Below are 21,066 nucleotides of genomic sequence, written 5' to 3'. Positions count from 1 at the left end.
TCCACTGGTTATCCTTTGTCCATATCATTTGATTGGCCAACCTTCTTTTCCAGTTATACGTCTCTTTGATGATATCCTTTGTGCTGTGTTTTTGCATAATTTTTCATTGATGATATTCTGTGGCCTACTAACATCCACCATGCCCGTCTTCATTGCCCTTTTGGTGACTCTCGATTCTAATTCTTTAGACACTGTGATATTCTATGGCTTATAGCTATTCAGCATCACAGGAAGAATATTAATATTAAAAATATGGGCCTTTGTTTCTAGGAATTTGCACCTGGGGCAAGTATCACAAATTATACTAGCAATAAGCAGCATGAAGAACCCTCTGAGCTGAGGGGGAAGGTAAGAAAAAAAGGGAATGAGGAAGGAATTCACTCGGTCTGCCATTTGGTAATTTCCTATTTTAACTAAATTTGTTAACTAGGTACTAAGTTTTGATGTTTCTATATTGTTCACAGATGACAAGTGTAGTTAATGGCATCTATATATGGCACCATGGACAAAGTTCTGCTATCCCCACGCTACTTATGCATCAGGAAATAGGCATTCTTCATCTACTTGGTTTTTCCAGAGTGGAGAGGAGGCTGAACTTCTTTGAGTGATAATGGATCTTATTTATAAGGCCTTGCAACATCATGGTGATTGATCCAATTAGCACAATGTAATTTTATAAACATTTGGGGAACTTCATCATCTATAGAAAATGCTCACTTCTGTCTTCCAGGTCATGTGATCAATGAACTGAAAGAGTAGATATTTTCTCTGGTTCTTACTAACTCTCAAAAAACCCTCAAAAGAAGAATTACGTATGAGATATAATGCAATTACAGCTAAGTCCATGGGACAAGAAAGAGAGAAGCCTGACAAAGCAAAATTCTTATGAATTAACACTGGAAAACATTAATCTTTAATGCACAATAGATAGAGTGCTGGACCTGGAGTTAGGAAGACAAGAGTTCAAATCAAGTTTCAGATACTTACTAGCTATGTGACCCTGATTAAGTCACTTAACCTCTCAGCCTCAGTTACCTAAACTAGAAAATGGGGATAATAATAGCACCTACCTCCTAGGGTTGTTGTAAGGATCAAATGAGATAATATTTGTAAAGTGTTTAGCACAGTGCCTGGCACATAGTATGCGCTATATAAATGTTAGCTATTTATAATTGTTGCTATTGTTGTTATTACTCAGCCTCCCTTCACTTGCCTTTATTCTCTGGCAAGCATGCAAAAACTGACCTATCTGGGACCTCCTCAGAAAGTCCCATCCTGCTCCAGAAAATCTTTAGGCATCATTCTCAAACCCCTTTCCATTCCCCGTACCACTGTAACAAGCAGTAGACATATATTTTTCCCATTTACTTGATGCGTGTAATAAGGGTAAAGAATTGGACTTCCTTCTGTCTGTAGCTCGGTCAGGAATCCCCAAGGCTATAAATATTTTGTTCAAAACATCCACTTTGATCCCATAATCATTCAATAGAAGCAGAAGCTGATTCAGTCTAGCCAGAGAATAAAAGAATGAGGCAACTAGTGGGGGGTCGGTTGTGGGGCTGCACTGGGTCTGAAGGAAAGGGGCAGTCATTCTCTCAGAAGTGATTTAGGGAAAACATCAGGGCTAGTAAAACGAAATTCTACATTGTAGGAGGAAGCTGAGGTAGGTGGAAACACAGATATGTACCCACTAGTGAAGAGAGATGACTCAGTGCACAGGGGAATATAAGGGGGAAAGGCTGAAACACTAAAATTTAAAGAGAATTTAACTAAAAATATAAAGCACAAAGAGATAACTCAACAGAAAAGATATTAAAATTCAAGGGAAGAATGAATGCTAAATACTCAAAGAAATTAAAAAGCTCTCTTACATAACATTTGTTATAAGACAAAGGAAGTTAACCAATGTCTGAGAAAACACATATCCCCATGGAATCTCAAGAGAGCATGGAACAACAAGATATTCCAGAATGATTCAAAAGAGAAATGAAAATGATAAGAAAAAAAGCTTGAAGGGAAAAAAATTTAGAATTTATAGCTTTTATAGCAGAAATAATGAGCAGCTGAAAAAAAACCTTGACTATACAATGTTGAATTTCTCCAGACACTAAAAAGAGGATAACTAATTTGGAATACAAAAATACTGAGGTGAAGGAAAATTGGGAAGAAGGAAGCAAAAGGCAATAATGTTAAAAAAAAAAAAAAGAGTGCATAGGGGCAGCTAGGTGGTGCGGTGGATAAAGCACCGGCCCTGGATTCAGGAGTACCTGAGTTCAAATCCGGCCTCAGACACTTAACACTTACTGGCTCTGTGACCCTGGGCAAGTCACTTAACCCTCATTGCCTTGCAAAAAAAAAAAAAAAAGAATGAATAACTTCCATAAAGGAAAAAAGTCATTGATTTTGAAGACAGGAGGCCCAGAGACAGTTTAAGAATCATAGATTTCCCAGAAGAACACAACAAATGGAAAAACCTGAATATCATAATGCAAGAAATAATACAAAAATAATGTCCAGAACTTCTGAATACAGAAAACAAAGCATCAATCCAAAGACTCCACAGTCTGAATCCATAGTGGTTAAATTTGCTAATTCTAGTGACTATCCCTATTTCAAATGGTTTCTTCGTAGGACATTCTCCTTAACAGTGGCAAATACCTTTGGCAAGCATATACCTCCCTGTTTTATGCCTACCTTGATCTTAATGAGCAGCAGATTGTTAAGCAAAGTTTTCTCTGTTGTTCTATCTTTCAAAGGTCTTTCATTATTTTCACATATGCACAAGAGACACGTTTCTAGAGGAGAGCTTTCCAAAATGTTTTCAGATTTTGTTTTATTGAATCCAGCAGTAAGCATAGTGGGCTCTTGCATTCTCTACACTTTTCATGTAGTTGTCAGACTAAAAAACTGTTTGCTACTATGGAATATCATTATGTAAGCCTCATAAATATAAAAGATGATGATTGGGATTCACCTGTTGGTTGTTAATTACTGATGTGGCTTTGGTCTGCAGTAGAAAAAGCAATGGAGCAAGTCATAAAATTTCAGAATGGTCCCTACCAACTACATCTTTTTTTCTCTCTCCATGGCTATATTATTGTCCGAAAACATTCCAAATAGCCAGGTGGCTGCAGATTTGTTTATTTAAAACTGAGGTTGACTAAGGAAGACTTTTCTGAATTTGTTGCTTGGATTTTAGCATCTAGCTTAGGTTGTTATGGCTGGCAGTGTCAAAAATCCAAGGCCATAAACCATGATGTCAGGATAGATTCAACTTTGGCAGGCACGTTTTTTGGTGGAGTTACCAAGAGCCATGTACTGTAGAAAAGGAATTGGATTTGGAATCAGAGGACCTGGGTTCAAATAATGGCTCTGCCACTTACTAGTTGTATGACCTTGAGCAAGCCACTTAACTTCTCTTGGACTCAGTTTCTTCATCTAACAAATGAAGGGATTAGGCCAGATGATTTCTGAAATCTTGTACTTTCCATCTCTAAAATCTCTCATCCTGGAAAGGCAGTGAGAAGTAAGGAGAGGAGAGAGAGCTGGCTTTGAAGCTAGAAAGAGTTGTGTTCAAGTCTAACCTCTGAAACAAACTGGCTATGTGACCCTAGGCAAGTCATTCAATTTATAAGCAACCTAGGACACTTTCTAAGACTATAAATTGCATAGAAAGTGTTCTCCCCACTTCTTGTACATGCAAAGTTGATTTTTTTTTTAACCCAAGTGTAAGGCTTTGCTTTTATTCATAATACCATATCATTAGGCATGGCCTGTCAAGATCTTTTTGGATCCTAACTATCAGCAAAGGTCTTAGCTTTCCCTTCCTCCCATCTTCCTGTATGTAATGTGTAAGTTGATAATAATTTTTGCCATCTTTGGATCTTATTAGATTCTACTTCGTTGTTTGTCCCAGATTTAAATAGAAACCACTGAAATGTTGATTTATCTTCCACCCAAGGGAAAGCTTTTTTTAAAAGGTGACTTTAAATGAAGACTCACTCAATCCTCCTTTTCAACTAGTGCTATGAAAAGAGAACCATGACAACTCATTCCTTTTCCCTAGTAGGTAATCCCATCTGACTCTGTGTAGTCTCTCTCAGCCCACGCCTTGATCGCTGGCTCCCGAAATAGCTCAAAGCTCCCCACCTGTGAACAGCAGCGCCACAGACACTGGAATATGATGCGTAAATGTCAGTGCCATAAACATGGTATTTGGGGTCTTGACATCCAGCTGGACATTTCGCAATAAACTCAGGATTAATTATCTTCCCAGCCTTGACATCACAGTTGATCTGAGGCACAGCTGCGAATGCAAAATGATGGCAAAATTAAACCCAGTGCTGCAGGTGAAACCACATGCAGGGTGAGCAACAAGAGGTTATGACTGTTTATTCACTTAATCTCCCAAAGCAGAGCTATTCCTGCCCCTGGCCCCATTCAGTCACCAAATGTAAGCAAACATAGAATTATAATATTTCTGAAAACCATCAGCTCTCGGTGACTATGTTTAAACCAAAAGATGGTTCTAGGTGACTTCTAAAAGAAGAGACAAGAGAATTCACCTTTCCCTCTTCTTTTTTGGGGGGGAGTGAAATGGGGGGTAATCACGGATGTGTCGTGCTACATGTACAATGGGACTTGGGTGGATTAATTTTGCTGAACTGCTGTCAACTCCTCTTTCTTTCTTATTTATTTATTTATTTATTCATTCATTCATTTGTTTGTTTATTTATTTATTTATTTATATGAGGCAATTGGAGTTAAGTGACTTGCCCAGGGTCACACAGCTAGTAAGTGTTTAGTGTCTGAGGCCGGATTTGAACTCAGATCCTCCTGACTCCAAGGCCAGTGCTCTATTCACTGTGCCATCTAGCTGCCCCTTTCTTTTTTATTTACTAAAAGGGATCAGTCTCTGGGTAGGGGAAGAATATATTGGGAAATGAAGATATGGGAAACCCAAAATAAATCAAATTTTTTTCTTAGAAGGTAGGTCTTGATAGCCTGTCATCTATTATTTTTTAAAAAATTCTGGACCTGCCTTTGGAGCCTTAAATATATTAAGACAAGAGCAGGATTGTACTGTTGCATGTGGTAGAGTGGATGGGGAGCCAGTTAACCTCACTGAACCTTGGCTTCCTCTTCTATAAAATGGGAATAGTAATAGCTATAATATTTACTTCACTTGTGAAGTTGAAGTGAGAAAATAAGTGTACTTTGCAAATGTGGAAATTTTCATAAAAGTCAGTTATAAATTTGGATGTTCCATGGGTCCCCTTGAAGGAGAAAAAAACCTATAAGGCATTCTTATAAATAAAAATACAACAAACCCACCAACCCTGCCCAAATTTTGCTTAAACACAGACATCAATACCCACTCCCCCTCCCTCCACTCTCCCCCCACCCCAGATAATTCTCTAATGCCTTAAGTCACTAAATGGACAGTTCTAGAGGCTACTCATCTAGCTCCAGTCCTCTACTTGCACAAGGAGCTCTTTGCCAATCTACTTTAGTGTAGCCAGGGCCAAGACTACAAAGAACTTCAAAAGAGTCAAAGCTATCCTTTGAAATGCTGTTAGAAGCAAAGCCTTCTGTTTAGACTCTCCTGGCCTATGTTCAGGAAACATGAAGCAGAACAATCAGAAAGTTCTTAGAGAAAATAAGTGGAAGAACGAGGTAAGAGGTCATGAGGCATAATGGATGAGCACTGGACTTTTCAGTCATTTTTCAGTTGTATCTGACTCTTTGTGACCCTATTCTTGGCAAAGATATTGTAGTGGTTTGCCATTTCCTTCTCCAGCTCATTCTACAGATGAGGAAACTGAGGCAAACACGTTAAGTGACTTGCCCAGGGTCACACAGCTAGTAAGTGTCTGAGGCCAGACACTCAGGAAGATGAGTCTTCATGACTCCAGGTTCAGTGGTCTATCCTTTGTGCCACCCAGCTGCCCAGTGGACTTGGAGCTAGGGTTCGAATCCTTCCTCTGACATTTTTTAGCTGTGTGACTATAGGTAAGTTATTTCATTGAGCCTCAACTCATTTTCTAAGGCAGATAATCTTAACTTGGTATCCATGGACCGAAGTAGTCTGTGGATAAGTTTCAGAGGAAGTCTGAAGGTGGAACTTTTAATAGTTTGATAACTATTTCAATTTAGTTTTTTGTAATCCTAATTATTTTTTTTAACAAAATTCATTAAAAGTATTGTTTTAAGTCTATAGACTCAGCAAGCCTGCTAAAGTGTTCCATGACACACACAAAATGGTTAAGAATCCCTCTAAAGTGAGTGGTTATCTGTGTTGGTGGAGCAAGTTCCCAGTAAGGTAGGATTGCAAAGGGCCACAAAAGGACCTCTGATGGGAGACTAATCAAACCTGAGTTTGAAAAAAGGTTCAGACAACATGCTTTGGTTCATAACTCTTCCCCAAAGCACCCTGGGCTGCCAAATTCAGTGTCAAAAGAAGAGCACACCCTCTCTCCTGAGAGTAGATGAAATCAACAATAACAGCTCACATTAACATGACACTTAAACTTTTAAACCACCAGGTGGCACCGAGAGCCATTCACTAAGGAGTCCCACCTGACCCTGGTAAGTGTAGAAGCCTTGATTGAATGTTGTGTTTATTCTGTATGGTTACCAGAGAGACAGTGACCTTCAATTCTGACTTCAGCCTTTATGTGTCTGTGACTTTTGTTAAGAGGAGTGCGGACTTGTGGCTAATCTCCCAATGCATTGGCTAACCCTGTCTCATTTTGAACTTGCTGTACGATACAGTCACATTTGTACATTGAATTCAACTATGAGAGATAGGCAGATATTGAAATAGAAGAAGAGAGATGGGGGGAGGGAGGGAGAGGGAGAGGGAGAGAGAGACAGAGACAGAGACAGAGACAGAGACAGAGGTGAGAGCAGAGGGAGGAGGGATGGGAGGGGATGGGGGGTAGGGGGAGAAAGAGACAGAGACATAGATAGATGCAGACATACACACAGAGATGTAGACACACATGCAGAGGAGGTGGGGAGGGAGGGAGAGAGAGAGAGAGAGAGAGAGAGAGAGAGAGAGAGAGAGAGAGAGAGAGAGAGAGAGAATAATAATTTAAATACTGTAGGAGATTACATCAGTCATTCTATTCAATGTCCATATATGCTTTGGAGTGAGAGTGAGATGGGAGCTGTGAATCTTATGTCCAGCTCTGAAAGCTGAATATCCCCTTCCCACCAGGTGATACTTATGCCTGCCTCCCTCTCTCACTCCCATCCATCTGAAGGAAGTGCTATACTCCTGGGGAGAGAGGCCTCAGTGGGACACTAGGCAGAGGAATGGGGGCATCTCAATCAGCAGCAGTCCATTCCCATTCCTACTTCATGCCCTGGACCAACTGTTTATAACCTTTTATTGTATTGCATAGTGCCTGGCACATAGTAGGTGCTCAGTAAATGCATGCTGACTTAGTCTTTTGAGCCAATCCTGGTACTGAAATGATGGCTCTTGCCTGCCAACTCCCTTAACATTCATTATTTCAACATGCCCCTGACTGTTCACCATGGAGATCTGATGTAAAGAGGAGGCAATTTTTACTATACCCAATTTAGAACCAAACCCCCAAGTAAGATGCGACTCCACTGTATTTCACTATGATATGACATTAGTCATATCACTTTAGTATAATGATGCCAACTTGGCATAGAATGAGATAAACTGGCTTAGATATGTAGCATTTATTTGGAGAATAGACTCAATAAGTGTATAAGCAATACTGGACAACTAGAGAACATAATGTATATTAAAATAACAAAACATCCACTGAGTAACTATGAGCCTGCCATCCTCTTAAACTCCACAAGTGCTCCCAGACATAGGATACATTTAGATCCAAGAATTCTGGGCCATTAATCCCTTCCTTGAGCAAATATAAAGACACATTTTTCCCTAGAACTTCAATTCAGACTTCTTATAGGGCTAGTTATCAGTACAAGCACAAAAACTCTGGCATTGGTGTCTGGGGTATGGAATTTAGTATTCATTGAGAATTAGTATCTTTTGAGAGTGATGCTTTCCCAGTCTTGATCTTACCACCTGCTTGCTGGCAGGGACTTCTGATTGTTTCTGGTCCCACCAAACCCATTTTGAAGTAGAATGAATAGATTTAGAAGCAACTAACCCTGGCAAGGAGACTTCCAGAATTACAAGTTCTTGTGTCCTCCTCTTGACCTTTGGTGTTGTGAGAAAATAATGGGATTTTGGTAGATACTCAAAAGCCCACCTGGAGATTAATCTAGACTGATTGAATTAAGTGAGAGCGATTCACTTTGTTGATTAGTCTACTTCAAGTTAATTAGATTGTAACCACACCTGGCTGGCCCTTAAGGAGATATTATTCTCAGAAGCTAAGGACTCAACTCGAGACCACCTTCAAGTCCTGTGAACCAATAGATTTGATGATGTTTATCAATCAGCTTGAAGCAGTGTGTAAGGACCGCCTCTACTCCAGACCTATAAAAAAGCTTCCACACTCAGTTTGAGAAGAGTTCATGGTTAAAGCAGGCTCCTGACAGAGGACTTGAGGAAGAACCAGACCAGGATGGAACTCTAGGCTAGATAGACCTTTTCTGTTTTATTTTTGTTTTTTGGTTTGTTTTTCTTTTTTGGGGCAATGAGGGTTAAGTGACTTGCCCAGGGTCACACAGCTAGTAAGTGTCAAGTGTCTGCAGTCAGATTTGAACCCAGGTCCTCCTGAATCCAGAGCTGGTGCTTTATCCACTGTGCCACCTGGCTGCCCCTAGATAGGCCTTTTCTTAACTTTCTGAACTCCACATGAATACCTGGTATGCTTTAATAAATGCTTAATGCCCAAAGACTGGTGCTAAAGCTTTTAATTTAAGGTGACCCCACATTTAGATTTTAAACATCACAGTGTAGTCTCTCTATCAGTTCCTTGACTCTTTACAGGTAGTTAGCCATGCAGTGGATAGACCATTGGGTCTGGAGTCAGAAAGACCTGAGTTCATATCTTATTTTTAGATACTTCCTAGCTGTGTACTCTGGGCAAGTCACTTAATTTCTGTCTCCATTTTCTCAACTATAAAATGGGGATAATAATTGCATCTCAACAACAGACAGTAAATGCTATAAGCCTGCAGAGATAAGATCAATGTATGCTAGAGAAGGTAGGGGCAGCCTGGTGGAGGGATATAACTTTGATGGTTACATAGTGTGAACTGGTGGGGCAGCTAAGTGGTGCAGTGAATAGAGCACTGACCCTGGAGTCAGGAGTACCTGAGTTCAAATCTGGCCTCAGACACTTGACACTTACTAGCTGTGTGACCCTGGACAAGTCACTTAACCCCAATTGCCTCAAACATTTGGAGCCATCTCCAGTTGTCTTGATGTATATCTTGCTACAGGATCCAGATGACTCTGGAGGAGAGAATGAGGATGATGACTTTGCACAGCCCTCCCTCACATCCAATTCACTGCAAGTCATGACATTGCCTCCTGATGTCATGATCCTCTTCAAGAATGAAGGACAAACAACAACCATTTGTGGGTAGTATTCTTTGGAAACAGCTGCATCCCCTTTTGCCCTACATGTTGAATTTGCAGAGGTGATGAAAAGACACTTTGGGGAGAGAAGGAAACTAAGTATAAGCATGACACTTAGAGTAAGCCTCAAGGAGGATGGTGGGGCCAACCTGGCTTGGGAGTACAGATTGGGGACCATTTGGAGATAAGGTTAGGTTGGTGAATTTTCATTATGAACATACAAAGAAATAAAAGAAATGGTCCCTACTTTCAAGGAACTTAAAATCTAGTTGGAAACATAAAATATGTATATATAAAAAGTTTAATATTGAGCAATAAAGTATACTGTTAGTGCCAAACATGTGGTACAGATATTAAGCATGTTTCATAATAGGAAGAGCTCACTATGTTCTGGGATGTTTGGTGAAGACTTTATATAAAAGTGGGTGGGTGTGTGTGTGATGCTGAAGGATAGATATGATTTAGAAAGGTGGAAATAAGGGTGGGCAAACATTCTGGTTGGAGAACATAGCATGAATAAAGATGCAAAGACTGGACACCTCAAGATTCGTTTAGGGGACAGTGAGATAACCAGCCTGACTAGAATGTAGGATTTACGTAATTGCATGAGATGGGGTTGAAAAAGTGAATTTAGGTCAGATTATAGAAGAATTTGAATGCAAAGCTAAAGAGTTTGGACTTACTCTGTAGGCAATGAGGAAACATTGAACCTTTTTGAAGAGAGGTGCTGATGTAATGAAAGTGGTGTTTTGGGATTAGCAAAGGGAATGGGTGGCAATGAGTATATTTCATTTTGAAATTTCATCTCACCCTATGCTGGCACTTCCTTTGGTGAATATACAATTGAGATGACTACTGCCATACCCTGTTCTGCTGTTGCTATTACTACTGCCATCATCATCAATCTATCGATCAGTAAGAATTTATTAAGCACTTACTTTGTGCCAGAGGTTGGGAACATAAAAATAAGTACAGAAGTTCCTCTCTTCAAGGAGATTATGTTCCATTTGGGGAAGTGGCATATACTCTTATAAGTATTTACAAAGTAACAAAAAATAAATATCTACAAAATAAATCACCATCCGCAGAAAGTGAAAAGAGTTTTATTCAATTTAATTCAATAGTCTTTTGGGGGCAAAGGCCTGGTAAATGTTGCAGGGAAACTCTTAGTACTGGCCCCACTGAAGAAATAACCAAATTAGTTGCCAATGGAGCCAAGCATCACTTCCCAGGCTAACCTACATTGGTTCCATATATGTTGGTCACCTGAATACCTGAAGTATTTTAGTCAATTCTGGGTGTCACATTTTGAAAGGGACTCTAATGAGGTAGAGTGCCTTCGAAGGCCCACAACTCATTATAGAATCGTGGATTTAGAGTTTAGATAGATTTAAGACCTCAGGGGTCATCTAGTTCAGCCCACTCATTTTACAGATGGGAAACTTGAGGCCAAGAAAGTTGACGCTTGTCCAAGGTCACATCAATAGTAAGTAAAAGAACTGAAACTTGAATGCAGGTTTTCTAGCTTGAAATCCATCACTCTTTTGTAGAGGGAATGGTTGAAGGAACAGTAGGTGTTTAGCCTGGAGAAGAGAATATCTGGGAGAGTGGAGGCATTGGTGGTGGATATTATGGCCATCTTCAAATATTTGAAGGGCCGTAATGGAGAAGAGGGAGAAGAGTTGCCATGCTTTTCTCCAGGGAGGAGAGTAAGGTCATCTGTGTAACAATGGGAAAGGCTGCCTACTCAAGTAGTGAACTCCTGTCTCTACTTTAAGCAGAGATTGTGTAATCGTTTGTCAGGCATATTGTAAAAGAGATTCCTGCATGGGGTGGGAGGTTGGACTGAATGACCTCTAAGAGTCTTTCCTTCCAACTCCAAGATTCTATGAATGGATTCTGAATAGTGGCCAGGCCACCCACTCCCTCTCTAAGTTTCTGTGATGGTCTCAGCTGCTAATGACTTCCAGCTGTACCAACAATCTGACTCTTTTTAACCCTTACCTACCTATGCTGGCCATGTTTACATTTCGTTCTGTCTTTAAAGAGGTTTGGAACCAGAGCCCCATCTCTTTCCTTACCCTGCCCTCCCAGCCAACCTTGGCTGACTTGGTCCTGGGCCAGCTTGGAACTCCTTCCTTCCCTTGGGAATCCAGCAGTCCATGTTTGCTCACAGGCTTAAACAATTTGCAGCTTGAGTTAAGAAATTTTAGTTTGGTGCTTGAAACAGTTTTGCTGGTTTCATTCTTCCCACCTAAGGTTGACGCTTGACCAAAATTCTGGGACCTGGGGTGTGCTTTAGGCTTTTTTCCCCCTTGAGGATAACTTTTGAACTCGTGATGCTGGTATGATCTCCCTCTAAAACTGGCTGGTTGGTCTGTGTCCTGGGTGTGATTCTGTAGGGTTAATTTCATGTCTCTTCAAGATCTCTCTTCACTCTTGGAGAGACCAAATTGGAATATTTCTTCTTGTTTCTTGACTTTTTCTTATAAGAGAGGAGGGATATATGAACTGGAGTGCAATAAAGTTAAATTATATTGTGATGGCAAATTATATGGAGATACTACCTTGTGATGGCAAATGTCCAAATTTTCATGTCTGACTGTTAAGAGCAACTCTTTTTCCAGATCCTTTCCCTCTGTTGTCCTTTCCTACCCCATTGCCACTACAAGCCATATTAATAACTAGCATTTATATAGTTCTTTGCAAAATGCTTTGCTCTCAATACAAATACTATCTCATTTTATCCTCACAACAACTCTGGGTGGTAGGTGTGATTATTATCCCCATTTTATAGATGAGGAAATGGAGGCAAACAAAGGTTAAGTGACATGTCCAGGGTCACACAACTGATAAATTTCTGATATTGGATTTGAAGTCAGGTCTTTCTGACTGCAGATCCAACCCTCTATCCACTGTGCCACCTAGCTGCCTCAATTCTGGCCAGGTGTCAGGTATACTTACCTCGTCCTTCCTAGGGCTCAGTTCTACCCAAAGCCTAGTCTAAGTTCTAGCCCTGGAGAGAACATTCGTGGAGCTTTTTTTCTTAGAACACCTCTGTAAGTATCAATATACTATTTTTTTTTTTAGTGAGGCAATTGGGGTTAAGTGACTTGCCCAGGGTCACACAGCTAGTAAATGTTAAATGTCTAAAGCTGGATTTGAACTCAGGTACTCCTGACTCCAGGGCTGGTGCTCTATCCACTACGCCACATAGCTGCCCCAGTATCAATATACTATTGCCACTGGTTTTCCATTGTTCTCTGTCTAGATTCTGAATTCTGATGCCCAAGTATCCTTGACCTGAGTCTTTATCCAGAAGTCCTAATTCTGTCCTTGTGTCCTCATTGAGAGGAGGAATGAGATTTTGGATAAAGTGAGGTACCTGGAGTCAGAAAATTTGACTCAAAATGTGCTTCAGATGCTCCCTAACTATGGGAACATGGGCAAGCCATCTAACTTTCAAATCCTCAGTTTCTTCACCAGGAAAAGAGGCAAATAATACTAGTACTCCTACCTCATAGGGTTCTGAGTGAATCATTTGGCAAAACTGAAAATGCCATATAAATACAAATTATTTTTAATCCTTGTATATTCTATAAAACTTTATTCTTACTTTATTGGCCATGTCACTTATCTGAAAACTTAATACCTACTGCTTAGTGTTTCTGTTAGGTTGTTTGGCATCCCACCAAGCTCTTTCCTTTAGAGACAAAAACCTAAAAGCAAACTTAGTTATGTCATAATTCAAACACATCATATCAGACAGAACCCTATCTTATCGTTGCTTGCTTCATAGTGGTACACACCAGGTGTGGGTACTAGCTACAGTTCACAAAACCTCCCTCCATGCATGCCATGATGACCTCATAAGGGAGTTTGCATTCTGCTACATTCATGCTCATGAGAATTTTCCAACATCATTGCTAGGGTTCTCTATTTGTCCACCCAAAAAAAAGGTTTAAAAGGAAGAAGAGAAGGAGGAGGAAGTGGAGGAGCAGGAGGAGGAGCAGGAGGAAGAGGAAGATTTGTCATTTCTGGAACACAGTCCCACCAAGTCACTGTCTTCTCTCATGCTGAAAGGTGTACCTTACATTTCACAGCTCCCACTTTTTCTTCATATGAGCATTCACCATATCCAGGTTTCTTTCTAGTCACTCCAGACCTCTACCTACGTTCTGTTGCACCTAAATACTCCTTGTTAATTATAATCACTGGTCTAATAGAATTATGGGTTTACTGCCTTGACACATAGCCCAGGTATGGTGATCACCTCCCTCTTTACCTGCTACTAGCTCATTTCCTAACTCTCATCTTGAGTTCTAAGGTAATCCAGGGATATGCTTTAATGATTCTTTATTAATTATTTAAATTGTAACATTTTTCTCATTAAAAATTAGCTTTAAATCCTCAACCCAGTTTATTAAATACTACTTATTTAACAAACTGGAATAACCCTTTTCCCAATAATTAATTGCTTCTCTGTCTCCCCCTTCCACATAAGTATATACATGAGTTTATATAGATGTTGTCTAGTGTATACATGTTGAGATATATATACACATATATGTATATGTATACATATGTGTGTGTGTATATATATATATATATATATGTATACACACACACACGTATCTTCCCCAATACCTAGGGTTGAATAAACATCAAAGTTACTACCTATATAAGAATATAACCAATAATAACACAAAGATATTTACAAAGTTTTAGCTGTGAGCAAGATCATAGACAGAATCATCTTTATTACCATTACTCTAAACCCTAGCTTCTTAAACTGTGGGTGGAGACCCCAGATGGGGGTCACATAACTGAATGTGGGTGTTGTGAAAAATTTGGTAACAGTAAAAGGTTATGTATACTGATTTTATATACTTATATACCCAGGGGCATGTAAAAATTTCTCTGGTAAAAAGGGGTCACAAGTGGAAAAAGTTTAAGAAGCCCTGCTCTAAACCATCCCCTCTTTCTATCTTCCCTGTTACTATGGAAGGCACCATCATTTGTCTAGTCACCAAGGCCAGAACCTCAGTGCCATCCTCAGCTCCTTCATCGAACACATCAATCTGTTGCCAAGTCTTCTTGTTTCTACTTTCACAGTATCTCTTGCATACACTTTCCTCTCTCCACTCTCATAGGTGCCACCCTGCAGCAGGCTCCTGCAATTTCATGACTAGACTATTGCAATAGAATTCTGGTTGGTCTCCCTGCCTCAAATTTCTCCCCAATCCAATCCATCCTTTTAACTACCTAGAGCAGAGCTCTGACTAAGTCATCTCCCTCCTCAATAAATTTCAGTGACTCCATGTTACCTTCAGGATCAAATATATCTTCTATTTGGCTTTTGAAATGCTTAATAACCTGCATCCTTCCTATCTTTTCATACTTTATAATCCAGCCACAATGAATTTCTTGCTATCTCTCACACATGACACACACTCTCTCATCTTTATGCCTTTTGCTTCCCCCAAGCCTGGAATTACCCCCAAGTCCTCTTTATTTCCATCTTCTGGCTTCCTTTAAGGCCTACTCACCACAAAAGACCTTTCCTGTTCCTCTCTATTGCTAGTGCCTCACCTCCGAGATCACTTTCCATTTATACTATTTATATCTTATGTGTACATAGTTGTTTGCATGTTGTCCCTACGTTAGAGTATGAGCTTCTTGAGAAGATGGAATGCATTTTGGCTTTTATTTGTATCCCCAGTGCTTAGCAAAGTGCTTGAAATAGAGTAAGTGCTTAATAAAATCCTTGTTGCTGTGGAGGAGGAGGAAGAAGAGGAGGAGGTGGAGGAGGGGGGAGAGAAGGAGGAGGCAAAAGAGGAGGAGGAGGAAGAGGAAGACTTCTTGTCATTTCTGGAACACAGTCCCACCAAGACACCTCTCAAGATTTGTAGCCCAAATCTCACAGGAATCCTGTTCTTATTTATTATCAATATAAGGGTTACATTCAATTCTTAGGGAATAATTTTTCTCTTTTCCCACAGTCTTTCTCTAGCCATGACAGGTAACTTCAAAAAGACAATTAATCTCTTTATCTTTTCACTGATGACAGAACTCTCTAGCTCCACACAGACCCATCAAAAAATAGCAGTTAAACTGTAACTGTACAAAGTTTCATAGCCTCTTAAAGAGAGAGTAACTGTATCTATAGTCTTTGTGGGAGAAATTATTGAAGCTGGTTTTACATAAATTCCTCTTTCTAGCTCCACCCACATTAGTGAAGGATGGGAAAGGAATCTTCCTGCCATCTCTTTCTTCCTGTCTTGGTCAAATAGTATCTCAGTCCTCTTCGAGCTTGATTCTGTGGTTCTTACCTCTCTGTCTCCAGGGTAGTCCTCATTCCTGGTTCCTAATGCCAGATTTCCCAGACACCAAACAATCTTCTCACCTAGCTGCAAACTTCCTGCCTGCTCCACCTTACTGGTGGTGTTTCCCTGCATGGATCTGAGAGGCCGCTAGTTTGTATAGATAGAGTACTAGACTTGGTTTCAGGAAAACTTGACTTCAAATCCTGCCTTAGATACTTACTAGCTAAATGACTCTGGGAAAGTCATTTCAACTCTCTCAGGTTCAATTTCTTCATCTGTACAATGGGAATAAGAATATCACCTAACAGAGTTAATGACTATAGAATAAGAGAATATGTATAAAATAGCCTGCAAACCTTAAAGTATACTAATAAATATTAGTTATCATTATCAATCCCCAGTTTATTCAGCTGGGCCTTTGAGCATACTTTTTTTTTTTTTTGGTAAGGCAGTGGGGGTTAAATGACTTGCCCAGAGCACACAGCTAGTGAGTGTCAAGTGTCTGAGGTCGGATTTGAACTCAGGTCCTCCTGAATTCAGGGCCAGTGCTTTATCCATTGCACCACCTAGCTGCCCCAGAGCATACTTTTTATCTGGCCTAGACACTCAGAAACTAGTTCCTAGATGTTTTTTTCTTTTAGTTTGTTGTTCAGTCCTTTCAGTTATCATGCATGATTCTTTGTGACCCCATTTGGGGTTTTCTTGGCAAAGATATTGGAGTGGTTTACTATTTCCTTCTCCAGCTCATTTTACAGATGAAGAGACTGAGGCAAACAGGGTGAAGTAACTAGCTCAGAGTCACACAACTACTACATTTCTGAGGTAGGATTTGAACTTAGGTCTTTCTGACCCCAGCCCAGCTTTCTCTCCATTGTACCACCTATCTGCTCTGGACATTTTTTTTTTAACCTGTTCTATCTGCCTCAATTTTTCAACCCACCTTTCTTCTCCAGTTTATATGGCATACTCATAACCTCTCAGTGCTCATTGACTAGTATTTCCTCCTCCACTCTCTCTATCTCACAGTGTCCCTTTTTTCCCATCTTGAATCACTACATTTATGAAGTGGTTACCTCAGCTCAAAGCCTGACTTTCAGACTCTGGTTTACCTTCAATCTCATCCAGGTACATTGATGTCTAAGTTTTGGTTCTGACAGTGACTGAATTACTGTAAGTCTTGGCAACTGATGAAACAAAGAAAAATACAAAATGGCCCTCAGTGCTATGCAGTCAATCTCCTTTTGCTTCAGCAATGTTGGTGGCAGTGTCAGAAAAAAGGGTAGAGAGTGCTAAGAAATAGTTATACAAACATACATATACATGTGTATGTATATTATACATACATATATGTGTGTGTATGTATAAAAGCCATAGTCCAGATATCAATTCAATTCTCAGACACTATCTACTTTTTTTTTTTTTTTGCAGGGCAATGAGGGTTAAGTGACTTGCCCAGGGTCACACAGCTAGTAAGTGTCAAGTGTCTGAGGCTGGATTTGAACTCAGGTCCTCCTGAATCCTGGGCTGGTGCTTTATCCACTGCGCCACCTAGCTGCCCCCCAGACACTATCTACTTAACCAACCTTTCACTTCCCAAATTTGCCATCTATCCTGAAGCCTTTGCCTTCAATGGACAGGAGTGATTGATATATCACATATGCTTCTAAGGTATTCAGTTTTTTGCCCCAAAATTTGAAATCTTTAACATTCTTTTCTTTTCTTTTTTTTTTTTTTTTAGGCAATGAGGGTTAAGTGACTTGCCCACGGTCACACAGCTAGTAAGTGTCAAGTGTCTGAGGCCGGATTTGAACTCAGGTACTCCTGAATCCAGGGCCGATGCTTTAACCACTGCGCCATCTAGCTGCCCCAACATTATTTTCTTGATTCTTATGTCCACATAAATCATCAGAAGGCTTCCTTTAGGTCCTAGCTAAAATCTTACCTACAGGAAGCATTTTTTAGTCCCTCTTAATTCTAGTTTTTTCCCTCCAGTTTCTTCTTTCTATTTATCCTGTATATAGCTTGTTTATCATGTTATCTCCTAGTATTAGATTGTGGGTTCCTTGAGGGCGGGGGGGCTGTCTTTTGTCTTTCTATTCCCAGTGCTCATCAGAGTACTTAGCACACAGTAAGTGCTTCCTACATGTTTATTGCCTGACAGAATTGGGTAGTTTGGACAATCATCTAGTTGGACAAGTCTTAGGAACTTCCCTGTCACATGGTGGATACATGTCCTTAGAAGACAGCAGATGCCTCTACTGTTATTAACAGTATGAAAAACAACTGCTTTGCTACATCTCAGTGGGGAGTTGCTAAGCTTTGGTTTGCATTTCTTCTGCTTCTGACCTTTACTGGATGATCTCTCAACCAACAGCACCCATGGATCCATATTATCAATGCTTGGAGGACAAACAGCTTTTTCTTCAAAGGGTCCATCTCTCTTCTCTTCAGGAAGAACCACAAACCTGTTTTTTAGCCTCAAGTATCCAGTGGTTGTTCTTTCTCTTTTTCTCCTGTGTGACTGACATTTCACCCTTCAACCTGACATAGGTCAGCATTCCTCTCTGTCTATTCAATTTCTTGCTTTCTTAATGAAAACAATCTGCCCCCACCCCCTCCAACCTTAATGGAATACTTCCTTCTCCTTATAATCTGGAGGGTGAAGAGGTATTCACTGAACTCTTTTATCTTCTTTTCTAAAAGGGAGACTAGTCTACATTCAGACATCACACACTGCCGCAAACATTGTTTTCATACCTTCCTAGAAGTGAGGTCCTCAAACCTTTGTTGATGCTGTTATTCCACTGAAGAATAGCAGTGGCATGCTGCTTTTAGGAGATCTTCATTTGCAAAAATCTCACTTTCTTTCTTCTTTGCACTCCTTTAGTACTTTGACAGTTACACTCAACTTTCTTTATCTTGTCTTATTAACTTCTTACCTATAACTAAACTGTCATACTTACATTTTCATGTCATATGTCTTCTTTTTCTCTTCTGGCCTTTCTCCTTCTTTTACTTCTCCTCTTCTGGTCTTTCTTTTTCCCTTTCTTTAATTCAAGTTATTCTCTGCCTTCTCTTTCTTCATGGGCCTTTCAGGTTTTTCCTTCTGTTCCTCCTCCTCTTCCTGCTTAAATCCTTCTCTTTCATCTCAAATTCTTTTCTTGCACCTCTTTCTTATTTTCTCCTCTTTCACCTTTTCCTCCTCCTCCTCCTTCTTCTTCCTTCTTCTACTTCCCCTTAAGCCTCCCCAAATTTCTCCTCACCAAATTCAGTTTCTGGCATTCTTCACCATTTCCAGACCAAACAAAAAGCCTTCACAATGTCTTCTCCTTTTTCTTCACCTCTGGTTTTCCTCCTATTCCCTTTCCCACACAACCTTATTCCACGGAAATCCCAAAGGTCCTTGATTTTGGGGGGTGAATAATGGGAACGCTGCTTAAAATTTAAAATAGGTAGAAGACCTGAAATACTATAGTCCAAATCTCATCCTTTTCAATGGAAATCAGTGAGTTCTGTCATGCTAATCAAAGACAATTGATTTTGCTGCACCAGGGTATTGATAATTAAAGGCAGGAATTTAGAACAAAGCATCTAATGAAGAATCCTTATAGTCACCTAATTTTTTGTTCTTGCCTTCAGTATAATTTTCATGGTAACCAAGAACAATATGGGACTTGAGGGGGCTCCCTTACCCCAGAGTGGTACAGTTTCTTTATTATTGTTGGGTGGAGTCCCCAAAATAGTATTTGACAGGATTTAAAAGGAATTTTATAACCCAAATCTGGTAGTTGGCTGGGGACCTCTAGCTAGAAATAGAAGGGTTAGTCAAAAGAACAGCCTGAATTATAAATTAGGGCTTCTGGTTTTCTGGATGCTTGGAAAGGGATGATTATTTTAGCACCTGATCAATATCTATGGCCTGAAGTAAGGTTAACCCTCACTTGCCTGTGGTCTTACCTCAGCACATGGTAGTGGAGAGCAGCAGATAGATCAAAGAATTTGAATATTTAAAGACCATCAAACACAACTATATACTGGCAGAGATGCACATCAGAGATGACATGACACCAAGAAAAGAGCAGGGACAGGATGGTCAGCAGAGGACAGAAGATTGCAATGACATCATGGAGGGAATAGGCAGCTCTGCAGGACCAGCGATATGAGTAATAAATGATTGTTGATTCATCAGTGAGTTATCCTGGGCACACGTACCCTGGCCAAATGCAAACCCTTTATGCATATGCCTGAGTTATATACATTGCCTTGTATGACTTCATATATATGTTTTCTACATATGTACCCTTATGCACATTCTGTGGTCATATATATTTCTGCATGTGTGCATGTATTTACCGATAATATTGTAGCTGTGGGAGAAAATATCTCTTTGGGTATGAGCAGCTCTTTTCTTGTCAACTTGCTCTGGTATTTTATTGAGTTTCTTCCTTTGAATTTTGCTTTGAATTTATGATTTGCTTATCAAAAGTGTATCTCTTGGTGGTGGCTCATAAGCTATGGTTTTGAGTGTGTCCTGAACCTAGAGTGGCTTACTTAGACACACACATGGGGGATGAGGGGTGGGGTCCTAGAGATATATTCTAAAGTAAGTTTGAAATGAATGCAAATGACATGGGTGTGGGCAACAAACAGGAACAGAGTAAGTTTTTGTGACATAAAGCAGAATACCTTGATGACTCATTATTTTGGTGTGTAAAGGAGAATATATAGGGTGGAGGGTGGGGAGGTAGTGTTGTGTGAAGATAGCTGAGGCCAGGTAATTGGATAGATATGCAAGATATTCCTGGGAGCAGTGTTCCTAGTAGAAAAAGCCCTGAACTCAGAAAGGCACTCCTTCCCTGCTGCCCTGTTGCCCAGGGCTCTGTTGGCAAAATTAACTCTGAGTCTTGGTAGAAAAGGACAAAATGATATCAAGAAAGAGAGTACAGTTGGCAAGTTAGGTACCCCAGACAGACAAATCTGAATATACAAGAGGTTTACTGAGTAAATAGTACTATCTTGGAACTTGTTGAGTAATTACTGTGTTCAAATTTATTTAGAGACTTGCGGTTCACCCTCTACCCCCACATTAAGCAGAAAATTGGTATACAGTAACAGGCACAAGTGAAAATGCACAAGAGGAAAGGTTGCTAGTAATGAAGGAAAGATTGCTATCTCTGAACTCAACATTTTAGGGGG

General features: G+C 40.0%; 1 protein-coding gene across 1 annotated transcript in view; it reads right to left on the bottom strand.

Moving 5' to 3' along the window:
- Nucleotides 1-21,066, bottom strand: part of VIT (vitrin) — a 166,879-nt gene that overhangs the window by 88,931 nt on the left and 56,882 nt on the right. Inside the window, exon 4 of the mRNA XM_043986033.1 lies at nucleotides 4,150-4,306. Coding sequence (XP_043841968.1) covers nucleotides 4,150-4,306 — 157 coding nt within the window. The remainder of the gene's footprint in view (nucleotides 1-4,149; nucleotides 4,307-21,066) is intronic.

The sequence above is a fragment of the Dromiciops gliroides genome, chromosome 2 (genome assembly GCF_019393635.1).
Source record: "Dromiciops gliroides isolate mDroGli1 chromosome 2, mDroGli1.pri, whole genome shotgun sequence".
Taxonomy (NCBI): Eukaryota; Metazoa; Chordata; class Mammalia; order Microbiotheria; family Microbiotheriidae; genus Dromiciops; species Dromiciops gliroides.
This window is presented reverse-complemented; position numbering and strand designations above follow the sequence as displayed.